The following is a 22,046-nucleotide window of genomic DNA, read 5'->3' as shown; positions in this document are numbered from 1 at the left end:
GGCAAAAAGACAAAACTAATAGACAAATTATACATGATTACAAGACTCTTTGGCTATTCAATGTCACAGATCAAGAGGAACAGTTCCTGTTGCAGCAAGTAATGGCCCAGGACCACACTCATTCACATATGCTTCCACAGAGAGTTTCGATGGGGTTTCGAGAATGACACGCTCAAACAGCCACATTTTTAATATCTATTAAAGTCACTGTGCCATGACTGAACAACGCCACCTGTGAGCAGAAGGGAGGGGAACACGAGCAACCACGCTGTGCACATGGCTGAGGGGAGTGCACGCTGTCACCCGGAGCTGTTCCAAATATCTGACTCTCTTCCAGCTAGACTAAAATATTGGCGCTGGATAACAGCCAAGGAATGACAAGACATACGTGTTCCTCCAAGCAAGCCCCAAAGTGCTAATGCCAACACCATATTTTTCCCTCTTTGTATTAGTTTAGGTTCTTTAAAACAAGAATGTTATTGAACACTGCAATATTTTCTCAGTTTCTCTAGTTCCTTGGCAATTACTTATGGCTTCTACAGAAAACATCTCTCTCGACAGCATTTGGTCCTCGAATACAGACTGATTAATTTCTGTACCAGCTCACTTGCATCGGTCTAGTGTGTGTTTTCTCCTGATCAAATACAGTATCAGAAAGAATGTCTCCCTTACCTAGTGCATTAGACAGGGGAAAGAAGTGACGGTTGTCAGGCACCTAACCCCAGGCCCTGCCCTCTCTACTACTTCTATTTTCACGATCACATTCATTCCTCACCCAAGTCATGGGATAGATGGGCTAACTAAGTCTACAAAAGATCAAGAACTTGACAAGGTCAACCCGCTAGCAGGAAACAGAGGCTATATTCATCTCAGGTCTGTCCCCAGTGCCTCTGCTCATTCCTTTACATGACATGGAATCAGGAGGCCCCACAGTATCTGCCTCTTGGGATTCTCAATACGTGTAAGGCTATCAACCTCAGTAGGGACCTGAGTGGGGGGAAAGTACATGATTAGGATGACACAGTGAACATCACCCCAATCCACTGGAGCCCTGACTGGAAGAATTCCTTGGTCCACTTCCATAAAGAATGCTCTACAGGAACCTAGCACTACGTGGCGCCTGGGTGGCTCAGTGGGTTAAGCCTCTGCCTTTGGCTCAGGTCATGATCCCAGGGTCCTGGGATCGAGCCCCCCATCGGGCGCTCTGCTCAGCAGGGAGCCTGCTTTCTCCTCTCTCTCTGCCTGCCTCTCTGCCTACTTGTGATCTCTGTCTGTCAAATAAATAAATAAAATCTTAAAAAAAAAAAAAAAGGAATCTAGCACTACTAATGTCACCAACATGGGAAATGGCTGAGTCAGAAATGAAAGCGTGTTCTTAAAGAAATGCAATGCATCAAAGGCTGCATGTGGAAAATGCCCAAGAGTCAGATGGCCTCTAGTTTTGTATGTTTCTTTCCTCTCTGAACCTTCTTGATCTCATTTACAAAATGGGCACCATAATGCTCACATGATAAAATTCTCTGAAAATTATGTAAGACCACGTACATGGAGCTCCCTGTATCATCTGTGATAGAGGGCAGGGGCATGAGACAGGTTTGCTGGATCCAAGCCCCAAAAGACATTTTACTTCAAATTAGTAGAACCCAGTGCATCATCCCTATTTTTTAATGTGTTTTCTCAAGGCTTTCTGGTGTTTATCAGGGCACATTCATCATTGTCTCAGCATTACCTGCACCAAATCCAGGTCACACGAAGTTATAAATGTATCTTGTATTCTAATGGCACAACCCGTGGCTGCTTCTAGGGCAAGAAGAAAAAATATATATTCCTAAAAGAACACATTGACCTAAACAAAGCCAAACAGTCACAAACCAGAATGTAGTGAAGGAAACAGACTTTTTGTTCTGCAAGAATAATATTCTGAGCATGAGGACTGCCCAGAGGTTATTAAGGAGAAACAGAATGGGCACATGGGGTCGCCTAATGGGAAGACAGCGGTCATGATTTATGACATAGCCTTAAGAGAGTAAAGACTCACTGTGCTGTGTACAACAAAAGGAAGAAGGGAGGCAAGATCTTCTCACACCCCTCCCCGCAGCCAGGGAAGAGATGGAGAGAAATGGACCCAGACACATAAGGGCAGACATTTGATTAAAAGTGAGTGGTAAAATTTTTTCAGGAAAGAGTTGGGATTTAAGAGAAGAACAGACTTCTGTGTTGTGAGATTCTAGGATATGAACCAAGAAAATCCATCAGGGAAAAACACTGAGATAGGAAAGATCGCTTGAGATGCAGACACCTGAAAAGAGGAAACAGCAGACAGGGAAGAGAGCCGAAGAACCCGGTTCCCACATGCTAGCAAGCCATCAAGCTGCGTCTAGGGGCTCCCACGCTCCCCTGCTAGCCTCTCGGAAAGGAAAGGCAACATAGAGACTGACATCTCAGAGCTGAAGTTAGAGAAGTCTATGGTCCCCAGAATTCTTTTATTCTAACTACCCTCAACAAAACAAAACAAACAAAAAATTTATGATTCATTTTCAAGAGCCCATTTGGTGTGCAAAGTGAAAGACACATGCTAAGGCATTTGACCTCTACTCATCCATGTTTCACCACACCCCGTAAGTCTGATCCACCTGCTTGCCCTCAAGGCAACACCAGAATGTCCTCCAGAGAAGAACTTCCAGACTCTGTTTCCTTTTTTCTTAGGGCTGAAATAGGGTGGGAAGGTGGGAAGGAAATTTACCTCCATTAGCTGCACATTTGAATAGTCTCGCTTTGTGGTGCACTAGGGTCAAGCTTCCAGGGCAGACAGGAGAAGACATGCAAGAGTTGGTCAGAGTGCAGCCACTGAGAGGGCAGCTAATAAGTGCGCGGGAGTGGGGCGGTGGTTACAGACAGGAGAGATGGAGCCAGAAGATGTGGGTGACCCCCAGAAGCACTTGCTGGAGAGACCAGCCTGGGCGATGACAGCATAACCTCCCAAATCCTCCCCCTGCCCTTATATTTTGGGCACACAATGACCCAGATGAGACCAAGAACCTGGTGGAGATCCTCACAGAAACAATGTTCATGACTTCCAGATTTTCCTGAACAAACCCAATTTTACAAAATCTCCGTTTAACAAGGCACTTTGATAGGGTTATAATTAAAATATAATTTCATGGTAATACTCTGTAAGATTCCCCCATACAAATGATAGGTTTTTATTAAAACTATTTTTAATCATAATTGTTTTGGAGAAAAACAGGATAATACCTTACTATGAAAATACAAACAATAATTTATGGAATGCCTCTGTGGGAAGAGATAAAAAAATGAATAAAGTATGGTCCCTGCCTCATAAAATCTAAAACTGTGAGTCTTATCATTTCTGCCTTTTGAACTAAGGAGGGACAGAACAAACCCACTGGAAGTCACTGGATCTAGGTCCTAAAACCATATCTGAGTTATTCCAACTGTCTCAATAATCCCAGTCCTCCTACTAGAAGCACGTTATTTAACCACCAACGACTTCAGCATCTGTCTTTCTAGAAGCCTCCAAAGAACTCTCTACTATCTTACCTCAAGATACCAGAGCTCCAATTCTCTCCTCTCCCCACCCCCTGCACTCGGTAACTGCTTTGAATTCATTCAGCACCCTGTCCCGACCTTGGACATCAGTTCACCTGTAGGGAAACTCTAGCCTGCCTCCGTGAGATCCAGCTCCTGGATGGCACCTGGCTTGGCCTCACGCTCCAATAAAAAAGGAGAAACCCTTCACTGAAGGACAAAAAATCTACCAGACACTTCTCCCTTGCTGTCCCCTACCCTGCGGCTGGAGGCAAATTCACCTCTAGGCAACTTTAGTTCTGCTCAGCCAGGATTGGCATGGAACAGCATGGAGAAAGAGTTTTCCTCAAAATCCATCCCAATTCTCAGATCTTCCTGCTCTCTTTGCCCTTAGGGAAGAAAACTACCCTGCCTGTCAGAGGGACAGCAACCACCCAGGGCAAGTTCTGAACGGGAAGTTTTCAGATACCTCCTTCTGTTTCAGATCCATTACCCAGTCAATTGATTTTTACCAACTTATCCCTCAAATTCATGTATTTCTCATCATTTGCTGCTGCCATCAGCCTCACCCACATCCGTACTCTCAGCGGAACCGTTCACCTCCACTCTTCTCTCCACTAATCCTTTCTCCGCATCTGAAGTCACTATCTGTTTCCGTTTCTGAATACCAGCCACACTGGCTTTCATTTTCTACCTTAAGTGTACCATGATTCTTTGACTACAGGGCCTTTGCACATGCTTCTCCCGCTGCCTGGCATTCTTCTGCTTCCCCCACTCAACTTTCAGACACAGCTGAAGAATCAGTTGTTCAGGCAAAGCTTTCTGATCCCAAAGACCTATGATTTCCCTAGTCCATGCTTTTCCATTACTGTCCTTCATTTATATATTTGTATGCTTTAAAAAAAAAATGCCCATTTCTCCCACTATCCTATAAACTCTGTAAATTGCAACTGCATATGATGCAACTGCATCATGAAATTCTCAGCAATCTAAATAGTACCTGACTCTTAGTAGGAAGTCACTATTTATTAAAAAGAAAAAAAAAAAATAAATAAATGAAGCCTGTACAGTAACACAGAGCTCCAGTTCTAGTACCAAACAGTATTGTGTTTGAATTTGGCTGTATCATTCTCAAGGTCTGGGAGTTGAGATAAGGTATTTGACCTAAGCTTTAGACTTCACTCCTTTTTAAAAAAAAAAAATTTAGGGGCGCCTGAGTGGCTCAGTGGGTTAAGCCTCTGCCTTTGGCTCGGGTCATGGTCTCAGGGTCCTGGGACTGAGTCCCGCCTCAGGCTCCCTGCTTAGCGGGGAGCCTGTTTCCTGCTTTCTCTCTGCCTCCCTCTCTGCCTACTTGTGATCTCTCTCTGTCAAATAAATGAATAAAATCTTTTAAAAAACATAAATAATAAAATAAATAAAAAATAATTTTAAAGATCTTTTTTTAATTTTTAAGTAATCTCTGTACCCAACTCACAACCCCCAGATCAAGATTCGCATGCTCTTCCAACTGAGCCTTCCAGGTGCCCCTTAACCCTTTTTTAAATAGAAGCACTAAAGATTCCTACTTGCATTTGTCAAGTTCAAATGACATTTCTAGCAAGTATTCAGCATAGAGCTTGACACATAAGGAGGGCTTAATTAGTGACTAGCTAACAAGGGAATGATTCAAGGATATGTCAACAGTAGAATCAAAGACCCAAAGACCCACTACACTACTTCTGTTGTAGGGGGAAAAAAAAAAAATTCATAGCTGTCTTTTGATGCATCCTTCTTTCCTTCCCCTCTGGATCAGATTTTAGATCAAAGTAATAATTATGATATAAATGAGTTTCAGAACCACAGTCCCAAGCTAGAGGTCTAGTCTGGGGCCCAGAGAGAGTCATGGATAGCCGAACGCCATGCTGCACATTCACATTAATGAGGAGTTCTGGGGGTTTTTTCATTTAAATTATTATCTGGTGTGTCTGTATAACAAAATTTTTATTCCTCTTTTGGGTACACTTTAGAGAGGAAATATTGGACCTTGCAGGACATACCCTTGATTTATAGGGACAAGAACGTGTATTCTGAATCAGGATGATCTCAAAAAACCAGGAGTTCTGGTTTCCCCTGAGCTGGCCTTGCTGTGTGGATGGCATGAGAAACCAACTCTCCTCATTGCTTCCACAGTGCTGCCGGCTTCAAACAAATTCGTCTTAACAGGACTCGTTCTGACACGTCAAGCTATCTGCATTAAGAGAACCTAAGCAAAACACCACGTGTCTATTCTCGCTCAGAGGTTTGGAATGGTACTTCCTCCTGGCCAAAACCGTCAACTGGCCACGAGGCAACTAAAACTCTAAAGGAACAAGGACAAGGCAGCTTTGAGAGACTGGAATGATGTAAAGGGATCCTTCCTGCGAGTGGAGAGACACCCGACGAGAGGAGGGACAGAGCCCCTCTTTCTTCACCAAAACTACCCAGCTTGCACAGGGGACAGCAAGGCATGTTCTGCAAAGGGCCAGAGGGGTAACATTTTAGGCTTGTGGGACATCAAGTCTATTGCAGCAACCCAGCTCGGCTGCTGCCCTGTGAATAGAGCTGTTAACATTGAACATGGCTGCATTCCAAAAAGACTTGATCTGTGGACATGAAAATTTGAAGTTCATGTACTGGCCATGATCGTATAGTGGTTAGTACTCTGCGTTGTGAAGTTCATGTACTTTTCACATGGCAATATACTCTTATTTTATTTTTTTAAAATTATTTTTATTAACATATAATGTATTATTTGCCCCAGGGGTACAGGTCTGTGAATCGCCAGGTTTACACAATTCACAGCACTCACCATACACAGCACATACCTTCCCCAATGTCCATCACCCAGCCACCCTCTCCACAACCTGCCTCCCCCCAGCAACCCTCAGTTTGTTTTGTGAGATTAAGAGTCTCTTATGGTTTGTCTCACTCCTGAATCCATCTTATTTCATTTTTTAAGACAATTATGATCTCCCTGATATGAGGAATTTGAGAGGCAGAGTGGGGGGCTTGGGGGATAGGGAAGGAAAAAATATAGTCTTTTAATTCCTCCCCACTCCCCCAACCCATGGGCTTACGTAAGGCTGTAGAAACCTTTCTTGGTTTGTGGACCTCACCAGAATAGGCAGTGGTCTGAGGCTGACAAGCAGTTATTTCTGACCCTTGTTTTATAAATCCACATGACCTCACTCGTACTGATGTCCTAACTGCCCTTCAGGTGTCCTACAGGAAAACAGCTGGCCTGCCCCTACTGGACTGCAGAGTTGTGTATTGCACGGTGGCGACGAAAGATGGCAACCAACAGACAGAAATGAAAAACCCAATGAAAGAACAGTCCACACACACTTTACCGTTTATCTTGCAGCTGCATGAAGAGGAAGGTTTTATTTGAGCCCCTTAACGACTCTGAGAGGTAGGCCGGGCAGCGTTCAGAGGCCCTGATTACAACCACGGCAATTAAGGTTTAGAAAGTCCAAAACAAAGTTATAAAACTAATATATGCAGCCGAGCCAGGGACAAAATCCCCACTTCTAGCTCTCAATGCACAGCTGGAAGTTAAAGCACACAGCTCTCATTGGTAAATGCACCTCTCTTTGAGAAGTGCTCGTGAACTGAGCTGCAGACCGCTGGAGAAAACCACATTTTGACAAAGTAAATGCTAATATTATGCATAATAGACGTCTGAACCTCTCACCACCATCCCACACTTCTGTGCTCCTCCCACCCCACATTCACGTCCACCTTGAACAGGTGACACTGGAAAATAGGGTCTCTGCAGATAAATTAATTACAATGAGATCATACTGGATTGTTACAGTGGGCTCTAAATCCGGTGACAGCCATCCTTACAGGAAGAGGAGAGAACACACAGAGACCCACACAAGGAAGAGACCGGGTGAAGACAGAAGCAGATTGGCGTGATGCAGCTATGAGCCAAGGAACGCCAAGCACTGCCAGCAGCCACCAGCAGCGAGGAGAGAAGCATGGAACCGATTTTCAATCAGAGCCTCCAGAGGGAGGCCCTGCCTACACCGTGATTCAGACTTGTAGCCTCTAGAACTGTGAGAAAATAAATTTCTGTTGTTTTTAGCCACCCAGTCTGTGCGACTTTGTTACAGCAATCCTGGGAATCTGACACAGCCGCCCACTGGCATTTACGCTCTAGAAATACCTTCGAATTTGGTTTCCCTGAAGACATTACTCACGTTGACTCCACACTCAGAAGAACCTTTTGCGGGGTGCCTGGGTGGCTCAGTGGGTTAGTAAGTATCTGCCTTCAGCTCAGGTCATGATCTCAGGGTCCTGGGATTGAGCCCTGTGTGGGACTCCTGCTCAGAGGGGACATGCTTCTCCCTCTCCTTCTGTCTCTCTCCCTGCTTGTGCTCTCTCACTCTCTCTCAAATAAATAAATAAAATCTTAAAAAAAAAAAAGAGCCCTTTGCTGCCCTTATTCACTGGACTCGCCCCCACGTGTCCCTCAAGAATCAGTTCGGTCTACTTTCTCCAGGCAATTCTGTCCAGCCCCATTCTACCAGAAGAGGTTGGGGACCCGTGCAAATATGCCAGACGTTGCCCCAGGAGATGTCTGTGGTCACACCTGTGCAACTATCACACTATATTAGAAGACATGACTGCACACTGGACACTGCCCCCCAAACAGATCCTCATCTCTGTTGGGGAAGGATCCGTGTCCTTTCTCTCTACATGCCTCGCACTTATTAGCTGCTTGCTACCTATCTCTGGAAGTGACATGGGGAGCTTGTTTGCAGTACCAGAGGAGTTTTCTTTGGTTTTCTTTTGTATTTCCCCAGCCTTGTCTCTGCTACTTACTTACCGGTATTGTAACCAACAACACCAGAGTCGGGGGACTTAATTTCTCTCTTTCATTTTGCTTTTCTGTAAAGTGGGGATAATGATAGTTCCCACCCTACACAGCAGTGAGGATTAAATGTGTTAATGTATGTAAAGCATTGAGAATGGAAGTGGGAAGTGCGTGCTAACCACCAGCTATTATTACTTTGCCCCAGAACAGCACTGCTCTCTGGCTATGAACCCAGCAATGGCTTCAACACCTAAATAAGATATAATTTCAAGATACGGGAGAGAAGCATAGGAATAGAACTTTAGGGAAGCAAGGAGGTGTCAATCTCAGCCTGACCAGTTTGGGCAAATCATGGTACTGCTTAGGGACTTATTTTCACTTTTGGCATAAGATGGGGAAACCCAGGATTTTAGGGACCCATAAAAGTGATCCTGGAGGTTCTCCAGCTCTGCGGAATGTTCCAGACCTATAGGTAATCATACAAGTATTAAAAGTGATAAGCTTGAACACACTAACCAAATGTCAAGTTTCTCCATTTAGAAGGAATTCTATTAACTCCATGTCAAAACACTATTTACTTACTACCGACTGGTGATTTTTGCTAGCAGTTACTTACCCTTACAGAATAAAAACAAAACTAAATCATCTTTTTACTTAAAAATGTTGTTCCATAAGTAGACATTTCTTTTTTCCCCAAAGCAGGTGAGAAGATACTAAAAAGTAACTTGAAAACCTGAGACTTTCAATGAACTAGATGTTCTTTAAAGTCCTTTTTGGTTCTAATGCTCATAAGATTACAAAAAATTTCTCTAAGGCAATCAACTATAACAATTTATTTCACATTTAATTTTACTCTGTGGCCTCAGGAGGAAAATGACTCACTCTAAAGTTTCAGGGGAAAAAATTAAAAAAAAAAAAAAATGAAAACAAACAAAGAAAAAAACAAACCATAGAATATCCAGATGAGGATTCTAAACAGTAAAGCATATTAAGGGAGGAATTTAAAAAGCTGGGAATGTCAGGAGAGGAGGCAGAAATGAACTTTGTTTTTGAAAAATAGTAAGAAAGTCAAATCACCTGGAGTAGAAATGACAATAGACCTTGGAAATAGTAATAGACACTTCTGTTCATCTGGTTGTAAATTTGGAGTTGCTCTGTATTCCCAGAAGGCTAAGAAGTGGGAAGGTAGGGACAGCTGCCCTTACTTATCAGCCCTATCAGTTTTAGGAATCACTGTGGGCCCCGGGTTCATGCATAGTCAGGGCGCAGAAACTCAGCAACAAGTTTTCTGTTTTCAGAAGTCACTCGATTTTGGGGTAATCAGGGCAGCCAAGAAACTGTTCTCAGTAAGGTAAGACTGGGATACAAACCCATCATAGCCCCTGGAAACAGAGAAGAGGGAAGGATGGGCAAGAATGGAGAGACATGTGAACGGAGGGTTACATTCTTCTAAGAACACAGGGTAGTGGTGGAGAGAGGAGCAGTGATGACAACTCCTGGGAGAAGGACCTTTGAAAACGAAGTCCCCAATAAAGGAGCTATCTAATTTGGGCCTTATGAGAAAACTGTACATTAGATGTCCTTTTTATCTCCATTTTGCAACCCTGTGAAAATAAAGACCAACTGAATGAGAAAAAAGAAAGGCTATTTATTCAGAGCTTCCCATAGCCAGGATGTTAGCCTCGATCACATGCTTTTGGAGAAGATTTATAGGCAAGACAGGTGAGAAGGTATGTAACAGTATAAAGGGGCAGCCTCAGGTATGCCCTGATTGGAGGCTGTTCGTGTGTGAAAGCTATAAATAGGCAAACTACAAGTGTGTATCCTTATGTGATAAGGTGGTGCTTTGGGGTGCCTATTTGGCTTTCTCTGGTTGGTTCCCAGGTGGAAGCAGGGACAAAAGTTAGGAAAGCTATCAGGTATTCATCATGTCCAGACTATTTGGGGCCTATTGTTTCAGGGGTTATTGTTTGGCTTCCTGGATTGTTACTAGAGATAGTGGTCTGACTTCCTCTAGATTTAACTCAGGCAGGCTTCCTGGGCTGGTTACTATACATTGGTTGGTTGATTTCCAAGGCTGGTTGCTATAGGTTGTGGGTCAAAGTTCTAATTTTACTTATTTATTTTTAACTTTTTTTCTTAGTTATAGTTGAAACCCAATGTTACTTTAGTTTTAAGTGTATAAAAGTTCTCTTTCTCTCTTTATATATGGCTGGCCATTGTCTATTTTTATATTGTCTTCCAATCCTTGGGTGTAAGTCTATAAAAAAGAAAGTTGGCCAAATAATTACCAGTATTAACTTTCACAGCCATAGTGAGGGACTGGAGTGGCTTCCATGCTGTATCTGGTATGTCAAAATGCCTAAGGCAAATGACATATTCACCTATGAAATGTATACACAACCTAATAAAAGCATCAAATATTGGGGCACCTGGGTGGCTCAGTGGGTTAAGCCGCTGCCTTCGGCTCGGGTCATGATCTCAGGGTCCTGGGATCGAGTCCCACATCGGGCTCTCTGCTCAGCAGGGAGCCTGCTTCCTCCTCTCTCTCTCTCTGTCTGCCTCTCTGCCTACTTGTGATCTCTGTCTGTCAAATAAATAAATGAAATCTTTAAAAAAAAAAAAAGTATCAAATATCTCTTTCAAAAATAAGTTCATTATGGGGGCACCTGGGTGGCTCAGTCAGTCAAGTGTCCAACTCTTGACTTCAGCTCAGGTCATGATCTCAGGGTCATGACATCAAACCCCGTGTCAGGCTCTGGATTTAACACAGAGTCTGCTTTACTCCATGTCCTTCTCTCAATAAATAAACAAAATCTTTTTAAAAAAATTTTTTTTAACTAAGTTCACTATGCCTCTTTTTTTGCTTACTGATTTATCCTTATGTTATGACTATGAAAAGCTATAGAAATGATTTAAGAAATAAGTCATTGGTAGATTCAAGTTTTCAAAGATAACACAGATTCCAGGATACACCAGAAGCAAAAGTTTTCAAAGGGTTCATTGGTAAAGGATCTTTGCATATACTTTTTGCTTTGAAAATCCAAACATCTTCCCCTCCATAAACTGTCCCCAACGCTACTTGCAGAACCAGAACCTGAGTGGAGTAAATCATGGATCTGACCAGATCCATGTCCCCAAGTAACACCAGTGTGAGTCCCAGTGCCCCCTATCTGTCTGTCCAGTCAAGCCCTCCCTAGGAGCTCTGACATAAATAAGTACAGAGTAGATAGAAAATGATCCGTGTTCAAAGAGCTAATTGTCAACTGTCTATGAACCCCACACGAAATGGCTACTGAATGAAGGGACACGAGCATCAGCACTGGATGACTTCAGGGAAAAGAAACTAATTCTGTTCTCTCTGCTAATAGATCCTGATGGAAAGCAGGGCTCTGCTATAGCTACAGGATTCTGAAATTACATGAAAGCTGGCTCAGGCCAACTTTGCAGGGGGTTAGTAAGTTCTTTTGATCGGAATGTACCCAAGAATGCACCCGTCTGCTCCCTCGCTCCCAATTCCGCCAACTGGAATCCATTCAAGCCCAAAGACCCTTAGCTCAAATATCAATTCTCAGAAATACCCCTGAGTGACTCGTCCTGGCATGGATCAACTTGCCTTTTGTCTCCATGGAGCTTTGTGCAGAACGTTAAATAAACACCTACATTGTGGGATTATAGCAATTTTTTTATACAATGTTTATGTCCCTCACTCAACTCTGAGTTTCTTTAAGGCAAGTGTGTGCCTTATTCATCTTTTTTTTCCTCAGTATTTGACATGTAAGTGTGCACCTCACAAAATCCAGTAAGGAAAGTGTGATTATGATAGCCTCATTGAGGACACAGGTTCCAAGAGATCAATTATTTGCCTAAGGTCATAAGGCTAAGAGCTGACAAGAACTAGTCTCTGTCCCATTTCTTAGCAGTTTAAAAAGTTTTCATGACATCTTTTGCCTCTAATAAGCTCTAAATGCTGCCTCACCAAAGCAGTCAAGACAACTTCACAGTATTCCAGATTAGTCTGGGTATGAACAGCTCGTTTCGTGATTTAAGATATGTGCTTGGAATTCATTACACCAGCCGTGATGCTCACTACCTGTGGTCATAAGGAGTCCTCTTGTTCTCTCTTTTTCTCCTGTGAAGAATACACAAGCTCATTTCTTGTCAAGTTCCTTCAGTGATCATATATTAATTTTTAATAAGAAAAGGAGACCGGTATCTATCTGGCAGCAGAAGGAGAAAGGGAACACAAGCACAAGCGAGAGCGTAGGGTATGAATTCCATGCCTGCAGCCTCCTGAGAACTCAAAGGACAAGTGATTTCTGTTTAATCTGCAGTGTTTATCACAGAGGACCTCTGCAATGGATGGATATGAATATTCCACTCGTTACGAAAAGAAACCCCTGCTGAGAGGAAGGAATATTTATTTTATCAGTCCCTGCCTTGGCCTGGCTGAAGTAAACCCTTCATCCTAACTTTACATCCTCAAAGCAACTTCCTCATTGTCATTTTCTTCCCAAGTGAATGTTCCCTCGGGGAGAGGGGCACTGATCAAAAACCCTGAATATTGTTATTTGTAAGATATGCACAGTCTTTATTATAAATGAATAAACTGGCATTCAGTTTTATACACCAAAGGAAAAATAAAATATGTAAACAGCAAAGTATCTCACATTTCTGACAGGATTTCTCCTAAAGCAATCTTTCTTTCTCTTTTTCTTTTGATGGCTTCTGCCTCCCCTCCCCCGGCTGCTCCCTGTCCCTTCTGAACAGTTTTTCTCCACTCTGTTGTGGCACAGAATCATCGCAAAGTCTCCCAACACCATACTAGAACATTTGGGCAGAGAAAAGGAAAAAGCCTTGCTAATGTGTAATATTTTCTGTTGTATTTAATGAGAACTATTTCTGCTCCCTTAGCTCTCCTGCTAAGGTAGACGTGACTTTACTTCCTAGACCTACAGAGTTCTCAGCAAACTGAACAGATCATCTGAGGATATCAGAGGGTGCCAGATACTCACATTTTCTGACCGGAGCCTCTTGGCTGGACACCCACCATCCCTGGGGTGAAGCATGTAATACAGTCGGACTTTGCTTGCATGTTTTCGACTCTGGGAAGGAAAAGCAGAAGCAGATACTATGAAAGAGAAGGCATTTTAAATCCTCAGACACATAGCCAGTGACTATATATACAAAGTAGTAAAGTTTCATTAAAAACACTTCCACATGCTCCTGAGAATTATGCAGGGTGAAGATTCAGATAGGTTAAGCGACTTGCCCAAAGTTACAAAGCCAACATAATTTCAGAATTAGAAAAGACAGTGAAAGAAGAAAGCTAAAAGCACTAGGATGTTTAAGCCTGGAGTGAATCATATATTTAATTATCCTCAAAATAAGAACAGGTCAGAGAGAGAATAGTACAAGGATGGAAGGCCAGATCCCCGGCCTTGTCTCGAACTCCCTCTGCCCTGCCCTGAGGAGCTGGGGACAGACAATGCCCCCTGGGAGTCGGCAAGCATAGCATCTCCAACAGAAGTCTCTTTGTCTGGCTCTCCCATTTTGGAGCCTCATTAATAAGCTATTAAAAAAGATTTTCCAGATCAGACATCATGGGCAAAAAAGGGTATCAAATGCAAGTGTGAGGACTGATCAGAGCCCAAACTGCGTGCAGGCAGGCAGAGCAGTTCAACCATAAAGCCCCATCAGCCACAGGGTTAGCAGGACTCTGGGTTTCTACCCGTACTGACGTGTCCAGGCCCAGCATGGAGAAACTGATCGCATCCTAGTTCCATCTTCCCTCCACTCCTTTGCTCCACTGAGAGCCCTCCTGAACTTCCCTCCCCTTTAAAGAACTATGAGAGACTGTGGGCTCTGAGGTGACCAGGGTGAGCCTGGTCCTGGGTATTAAGGAAGACACGGATTGCATGGAGCACTGGGTGTGGTGCATAAACAATGAGTCTTGGAACACTGAGAAAAATAAAATTAAATTAAAAAAAGAAAAAAAAGAAAGGACACTACAGGTCTAATTTCCAAGCTGCTACCTGAGGATGGCCGAGTGACAAGAACACAAATAGTCCCACGTTCGGAAGCCAGGCACAGCTCTGCGGCTCTCTGGCTGGGTGATATTCAGCAAGTCAGTCTAATTTGTTTATAGCTAAAATGAGTCTCATTTTCTCTGCGTACAAAATGAACATAATATTTATTAGGGTTTTGCTGAGAATCAAATGAGGCAGTGCGTGTGAAAACCTGCAATCCACATTATGCTTAACCTGTCTCACCAGCACAGGCACCAATCCCGAACTCCAAATCTACAGTGCTAGGATGTGAATTCTCCTTGAATCCATCGCTACCTAATTCTGATCCCCGAACCCCTCCCTTTGTTCAGGACTGAATTCCTCCTTCTCCAGGCCTTGGTTCAATTTTGTCTTTACTTACAGCCGGGGACCAGCCAATCTCATGCATGATGGCTTGCCTTCACAGATTAGCCACAAAGGCAAAACAAGCAGGCAGAGCAGAGAACGTTTCAGAGAACGCACAGCAAACTGCAGCTTGTTTACAGGACAGGATATGATGTAAACCCCTCAGCCTGGTTTTCCTTCTTTATCATTTTTTTCATTCCTTTATTGTGCTTCTAAAAAACACGGTTCTAACAGACACATGAAAAAATATTCATCATCACTAGCCATCAGGAAGATTCAAATCAAAACCACATTGAGATACCACCTTACACCAGTTAGAATGGCCAAAATTAACAAGACAGTAAACAAGTAGGTGTTGGAGAGGATGTGGAGAAAGGGGAACCCTCTTACACTGTTGGTGGGAATGCAAATTGGTGCAGCCACTTTGGAAAACAGTGTGGAGATTTCTTAAGAAATTAAAAACAGAGCTTCACTATGACCCTGCAATTGGGTATTCACCCCAAAGATACTGATGTAGTGAAAAGAAGGGCCATCTGTACCCCAATGTTCATAGCAGCAATGGCCACAGTCGCCAAACTGTGGAAAGAACCAGGATGCCTTCAGTGGATGAATGGATAAAGAAGATGTGGTCCATGTATACACTGGAGTATTATGTCTCCATCAGAAAGGATGAATACCCAACTTTTGTATCAACATGGACGGGACTGGAAGAGATTATGCTGAGTGAAATAAGTCAAGCAGAGAGAGTCAGTTATCATATAGTTTCGTTTATTTGTGGAGCATAAAAATAACACGGAAGACATGGGGAGATGGAGAGGAGAACTGAGTTGAGGGAAATTAGAGGAGAAGACAAACCATGAAAGACTGTGGACTCTGAGAAACAAACTAAGGGCTTTGGAGGAGTGCGGAGTGGGGGGATGGGTGAGCATGGTGATGGGTATTAAGGAGGGCACGACTGCAAGGAGCATGGGTGTGGTGCATGAACAATGAATTATGGAACACTGAAAAGAATTTTTTTTTTTAAAAAAAGGAAAAAATTTTTAAAAAGTAAAAAAATAATAATAATAAATAGTCATTGAACACTTTCAAGGTCTTTAAATGGGTTTAAAAGTGCTAATGGAATGAAAGATATTACAGATGCATAAAAGTACTGAAGTGTGATTTTGAAATATATTTGTAGTTATTTCTAGGTTGCATTGAAAGTTGTAATCAAGGGTTACCTGGAGTCTCGTTTGCCCACGAGATTGGTAGGATGAGAAATAGAGACCTATGTGGACTTGTGCCAGATCATTTCAACAGCACTGTTCAGCTTCTGCTTGCTTTTGAGAATGATGCAGTGCAGACTAGTGACGGTTTCTTTTGCATAGAATTATGTCAATTACTAAAATCGATATACACTTTCTAGTTTTGTTTTGTTTTTTGTTTTTTGGGAGGAAGGGGCAGTGGGAAAGTTAAGAATAAGCCTGCAGTCAAAAAAAGAAAAAAAGAACATTTAAAAACCTGCAAGATTCTGGATATGGTCCCAGAGGATGGGCTGGGGAAAAGCACAACAGACCAATACTTAGTGAAAAGACAAGGTGATACCAGCATGAGCTCAGATGCGGCTGAAGTGGGCTTTCAATGTTGCATCTGTCACCCTAGAAGAATGGATCTCAGTACCTAACACCATCAATCTGCTCAAAGTCCTGGATTCCCAGAGAACAAAATCACTGCAAAATTCTAAAAATTGGAAATCTTATAATGCATCCTGTTTTATGGTTGGATTTCTTCTCTTTGCTAAAATACTACATTTCTTTCAAAAAGACTCTTTCAGGCAAAGGCAGAGTTCACTGGGTTATTTAACTGCAGTTGGACAAAACTGGTAAAAAACCATTAGATGAGCAGAAAAGAGAAGTATATGGTAAGCTCTGCCGTGAAGCCGTCAGTGATGAGAGATGTTGGACTCGAAGTCTTATTAGCAATCTTGTTCATTTTTCTCCTTCAGCTCTCCCAACCTCCAGTTTTGATGGAAGAAGGACTGACGGCCCTCCAAGTTCTGCCTTTGCCCCTGTGTATGGGTGAAGAAAAACAGAGCTTTGGAAAATCCCACCTCATTCTGGAATGATGGTGGAGGCATTCTGGTTCATCATTGAGCTGTTTTCCTATTGCCTCTGTCCTCCTGTTCCTTTTCCCAGACTGCTGGGGCTGGACCCAGTGCCACACAAGCGTACCCTGACTTAGGGCAGGAAGTAAAAACCCAGAAGAAAGTCCACTTCTCAGTGATGGGAGTGTGGAGTCATTCCCTTCCAGTTAGACTGACTGAAACCCAAAGCCACTCCCAGACGATGTCTGTTGACAAGGATACAGAGATTGCTAGCCGATGGCTCCCAGGTGCCCTAAACTCGCCTGCCTCAGCCCCGGGGTCTTCAACACCTGGGTGCGGCTCATCCAGTAAGTCCTCTCCTTCCTTCCTGGCATTCTCACCTCTTCCTCAAAGCAGGACACACTGAGTCGCCCTCAGCATCTTCCTCCAACAGGCTCCTCTCAACTCCTTACCTACCAGAAATTGCTTGAACTTTGGCCTGGTAACCTCACTCCTTCGAACTGATTCTAGAAACAAACAAACAGACAGAAACCTTCCCACAAAAAAGTTAGACTTAGATTTGAGTGAAGACGTTCATTGCAGCACGACAAACTAGGAACAGCAAATCAGGGAGACAGTTACATGTTGGACCAGAGGCTGTATATTCAGTGAGAAGTTGAAGAAGTGCTAATGCATGCTGAATGGAAAATGCTACAACAAAATCTGTTCTCATACTGTGATTAAGATTATATAAATATCTGTAAGTATATCAATAAGTGGAAATGAGAAAGAAAAACAAGCAGGAAGAGAAAGTATGGATGATTTTCTTTATTTCTTTTTTTTTTTAAAGATTTTATTTATTTATTTGACAGAGAGAGATCACAGTTAGGCAGAGAGGCAGGCAGAGAGAGAGAGGAGGAAGCAGGCTCCCTGCCGAGCAGAGAGCCCGATGTGGGACTCGATCCCAGGACCCTGAGATCATGACCTGAGCCGAAGGCAGCGGCTTAACCCATTGAGCCACCCAGGTGCCCCGATTTTCTTTATTTCTATAACAAATTTTCCCTTACCATAAAAGTAATAACTTCACAATGCTCAAGCCATTGTAATTACAATGTAATTCCATTGTACATTCACTTTCTACTCATAATGATTGTAATTAGTAAACAGCACACTGACCTGGAATGCTTTTATACTCATAAGTTCATATACTGATACAGTCGACGACATTTCCCTCTACCCTTGCTAATGTTTTATCAACATTCAAAATGCAGTGCATTTTTTTCACTGCGATACTTGGTGACTAGATAAGCCTACTTAACCCAAGAGCAATACATATTACTTTAACTTTTAAAACTTTGTTTTGGTACATACAAAGGCCACGGTAAACATGTGTCCTCTTTACAATGTGGTCATTCCATTTCCTATATATAAATGAGGATTATGGGCACAGTGGACAAATGCCGTCTAGAAACCAGACTGGAAGGAAAACCACTTCTGAGATGTATTTATGTCATCCAAATAACTATGAACAACAAAAACAAATCCATATGATTTTTTCAAAGATTTGTCAATACCTAAAATATGCACTTCTTTTAAGAGTTTAAAAAGACAAATTACCAACTAAAGGACATATAAGGAGTAAAAAGTACCTTACATGTTAAGTGTATATATTAGAGTTTTGGGGAAGAAAAGGGTCATTTCTTCAAGGGAAAAGCCACGAAAAAGAAATCGCAATCTCTCTCGCTTGCACCAAAAGTCAGTCCCTGGCTCTCGCATTAATATTTGCATTTTAAGCAAAAGTCATTACTTTCATTCAAACCACATCAACTTTAAGCTTCCCAGATAGGCCAGAAATTACCAAGTCTTCCATTTTAATTAAAGCCTTTGCCCCTGATGCTGGGCATTGTGCAGGGGGCAGACCTATCTGCAGATTAGTTTCTTTGGCTCAAACAATCTCCTGGCACTCAAAGAAATCGTCTAAAGTGGAAATTCAGGCCAGCCTTCTCTTTGGGGGGATAAAGAACAAGACAAACCTCTATTTCAGATGTATTGTGTGAAAGAAGGGGGTGGACCACATCGAAATAGAATGGCTTTGTGCTTCACCTAAATAACCATCTTCCATTATCACATACCCTTAAAAAATTCACAACTCAAATTTGCTTCCAACAGGGCTACTGGTTTCTGGTCTCATAAAATGTGAAGATAACAAAGTAACTTAGTATTTGCATAATGCTCCAAACAAAACCCCTGTGACATTTACCATCTCATTTTATCCTCAAGTCACAGTTGTGAGGCTGGCAGGAGAGGCGTTATTTCAAATAAGCTTTAAGATCCATTCCTGATTTCCTAGTTAAGTCTTCACCATTTTATTTCATCTTAGGTATCTAATTATACGTCTTCCAGAAACCAGCTAAAATAAGCCAAAGACTATAAGAAAAAGGGAAAACCTGAAACAGACTGATAATTACAGAACAGTCATCCTCACATGCTACCGATTTTGAGCTGTTTCTACTCATTCTAGGGTGAAGAAGAACCGATTAAAGAAAGGACAACAAATACCAAAGGTCTAACTCCCCAGCTACCTGAGAATGATGGGCAGATGTGACATGGGGACTCCAGCTCTCAGGAAGAAGGCGGCACCCTGGCACAGCCCCGTGTAACACTCCCAGGTTGAGGGCCTCAAGGCTGAGCCCTGGAAAAGCCAGAGTACAACTTCACTAGGAAGTCAAGGTTAACAAAGAGAAAACCTCAAGTGTCGGAGATCCCCTCTGATAACTGGGACTCCTTCCCAGACTGATGCATCTCTCCTTATTAACACAGGGGGGAGGCTGGTTACAGAAACTCCCTTTACTTGGGGTGGAAGATTTACCTGGGCTCAGAAGAGAAAGACGCTGAGTGAGGAAGAAATAAATGTCCTCTGCTGGAACTGTCCAAGGACCCAGATTCCAGGCCCCCTACATAAGCTACTGAAGTGGTCCTACAAATGGATCAGATCAGAAGATCCCGCCAAATTTCAGGTGTACCATGAAAGGATCAAAGGCCAATCCTCACACACTAGGGACAAGTAGCAGGCTTTCATAACCTCTCTTCTCCCAACAATCAGTGGCACCCAGGAAAAACTTCTGTAATGGAAGAAGCCTTCAGAAAACGCTCAAGGAAAAGACATAAAGCAATTACTTGTAAAAATATTTCCTACAATAAATGGAAGTACATTTTAAATGTACATACTTCATTCATTTAATTCAAGAAAATACGAACTGAGGGTAAAAGCTAAAAGATGAGAGAGCACAGCTGACGGCAATAAAGATGCACTGCCTGAGTTAATAAAAAAGGACATTAAAAATATCCTGGTTTCATTTTGAAGGTCTTTCACATCAGTACAAGAGCAGAATCAACACTGCAGATCAGTGTGGAAGTCAACATAGAGACACTTCCTAGAATGTAGAGGGATAGGATAAAGAAGTGGGGAGAAATGAGTCGCCTGGGTGGCTCAGTGGGTTAAGCCTCTGTCTTCAGCTCAGGTCATGATCTCAGGGTCCGGAGATCCAGCCCACCGTCGGGCTCCCTGCTCAGCAGGAAGTCTGCTTCTCCCTCTCCCACTCCCCCTGCTTCTGTTCCCTCTCTCACTGTGTCTCTATCAAATAAATAAAATCTTTTTAGAAAATAGGTATTTTTAATCTGAAATACATACAAGAGGCAAACCATAAAGCAGGAAAAATATTTGCAATATGTAAAATGAAATGGTTTAATACCTAAGAAACAGTACTTTAACAAATTCACTAACAAATATTAAAACAGGAATAAGATATAAACAGGAATTTCAGAAAAGCAATAACTAAATGACGTACAACAAGTTCTCCAAATTCTACCTTATAGTTCTTAAACCGAAAAAATACCTGCTTTGCCACAAAGTGGACAAATATTTACAAAACAGACATATCTATATTGGTGAAGATACAGGAAAATGAAGATTCTGGTACATAGTTGCTATGTTTTATCAATTTATGCTAAATTGATAAAAGCTTCCAGGATGGAAATTTTGCAATATATATTCAAAACAGAAAAAATTGCTCAAACCAACAATTCTACTTCTATGAATTGATTTAAGGAAGGAGAAACATGTATTGCTATTTATTTATAATGGTGAAATTGAGAAAATAAATTAAGTATCCTAAATGAGAGAGATAAATATTTTATCTGTATGATAGATTACTAAAACTGCTATCAACAAGTATATTAATAATACTAATGAAATTTTTTTAATCTATGAAATAATATAAAGAAAAAAGTCATATTCAAACAAGAATATAAATGATGTCAAATTTTTTGAACAAATATATATCTGTACCGTATATATGCACAGAGACATAGAAAAAATCTAGGAAGAAACATACCAAAGGGCTAACATTGCCTATCATGAATCATAGGTGATCTCAATTTTTCTATGTATGCTTTTAAATTTTTTCTGTCACCATACAACACTAATACAATACCACTGACTCTTTCCCTATGCTATACCTTTTATCTGCATGACTTACTCATACCATACCTAGAAGCTTGTACCTCCTACTCCTCTTCACCAATTTTGCTCATCAGTCCCCTTCTGCTCTGGCAACCACCAATTTCTTCTCGGTAATTAAGGGTCTGTTTCTGCTTTTTGTTTCTTAATTTATTTTGTTTTTTACATTCTACATATAAATGAAATCATATAGTATTTGTTTTTCTCTGATTTATTTCACTTAGTATGATACCCATTAGCTCCATTCATGTTGTTGCAAATGGCAAAATATCATTCCTTTTTGTGGCTGAGTACTATTCCATTACACACACACACACACACACACACACACTCATGCATACAACTCTTCCTTTTTTATTTACCTATAATTAACATAAAAGGTTATATTAGTTTTGGGTATACAATATAATCTCAGTACTCACAAAAATAAAGGTAATCCTAATCCTCTTTATCTCTTTACCTATTATATAGTGTATGTGTTTGTGTGTGTGTGTGTGTATGCCACATCTTTTTTATCCATTCATCTATTGCAACAAATAGGGGTGCATGTAACTTTTCAAATTAGTGTTTTCATTTTTTGGGGGGGTAAATAAATACCCAGTAGTGGAATTACTGCATCATATGATAATCTCATTTTTAAAAATTTTTGAGGAACCTCCATAC

At 41.8% G+C, this 22,046-nt stretch overlaps 1 protein-coding gene across 1 annotated transcript in view; it reads right to left on the bottom strand.

Annotated features, from left to right (window-relative positions):
• Window positions 1–22,046, bottom strand: part of ZMAT4 (zinc finger matrin-type 4) — a 362,525-nt gene that overhangs the window by 218,869 nt on the left and 121,610 nt on the right. The window contains exon 3 of the mRNA XM_045070975.1: window positions 13,405–13,494. Coding sequence (XP_044926910.1) covers window positions 13,405–13,494 — 90 coding nt within the window. The remainder of the gene's footprint in view (window positions 1–13,404; window positions 13,495–22,046) is intronic.

The sequence above is a fragment of the Mustela putorius genome, unplaced genomic scaffold (genome assembly GCF_011764305.1).
Source record: "Mustela putorius furo isolate JIRA1106 unplaced genomic scaffold, ASM1176430v1.1 tig00003976_pilon_pilon_pilon, whole genome shotgun sequence".
Taxonomy (NCBI): domain Eukaryota; kingdom Metazoa; phylum Chordata; class Mammalia; order Carnivora; family Mustelidae; genus Mustela; species Mustela putorius.
This window is presented reverse-complemented; position numbering and strand designations above follow the sequence as displayed.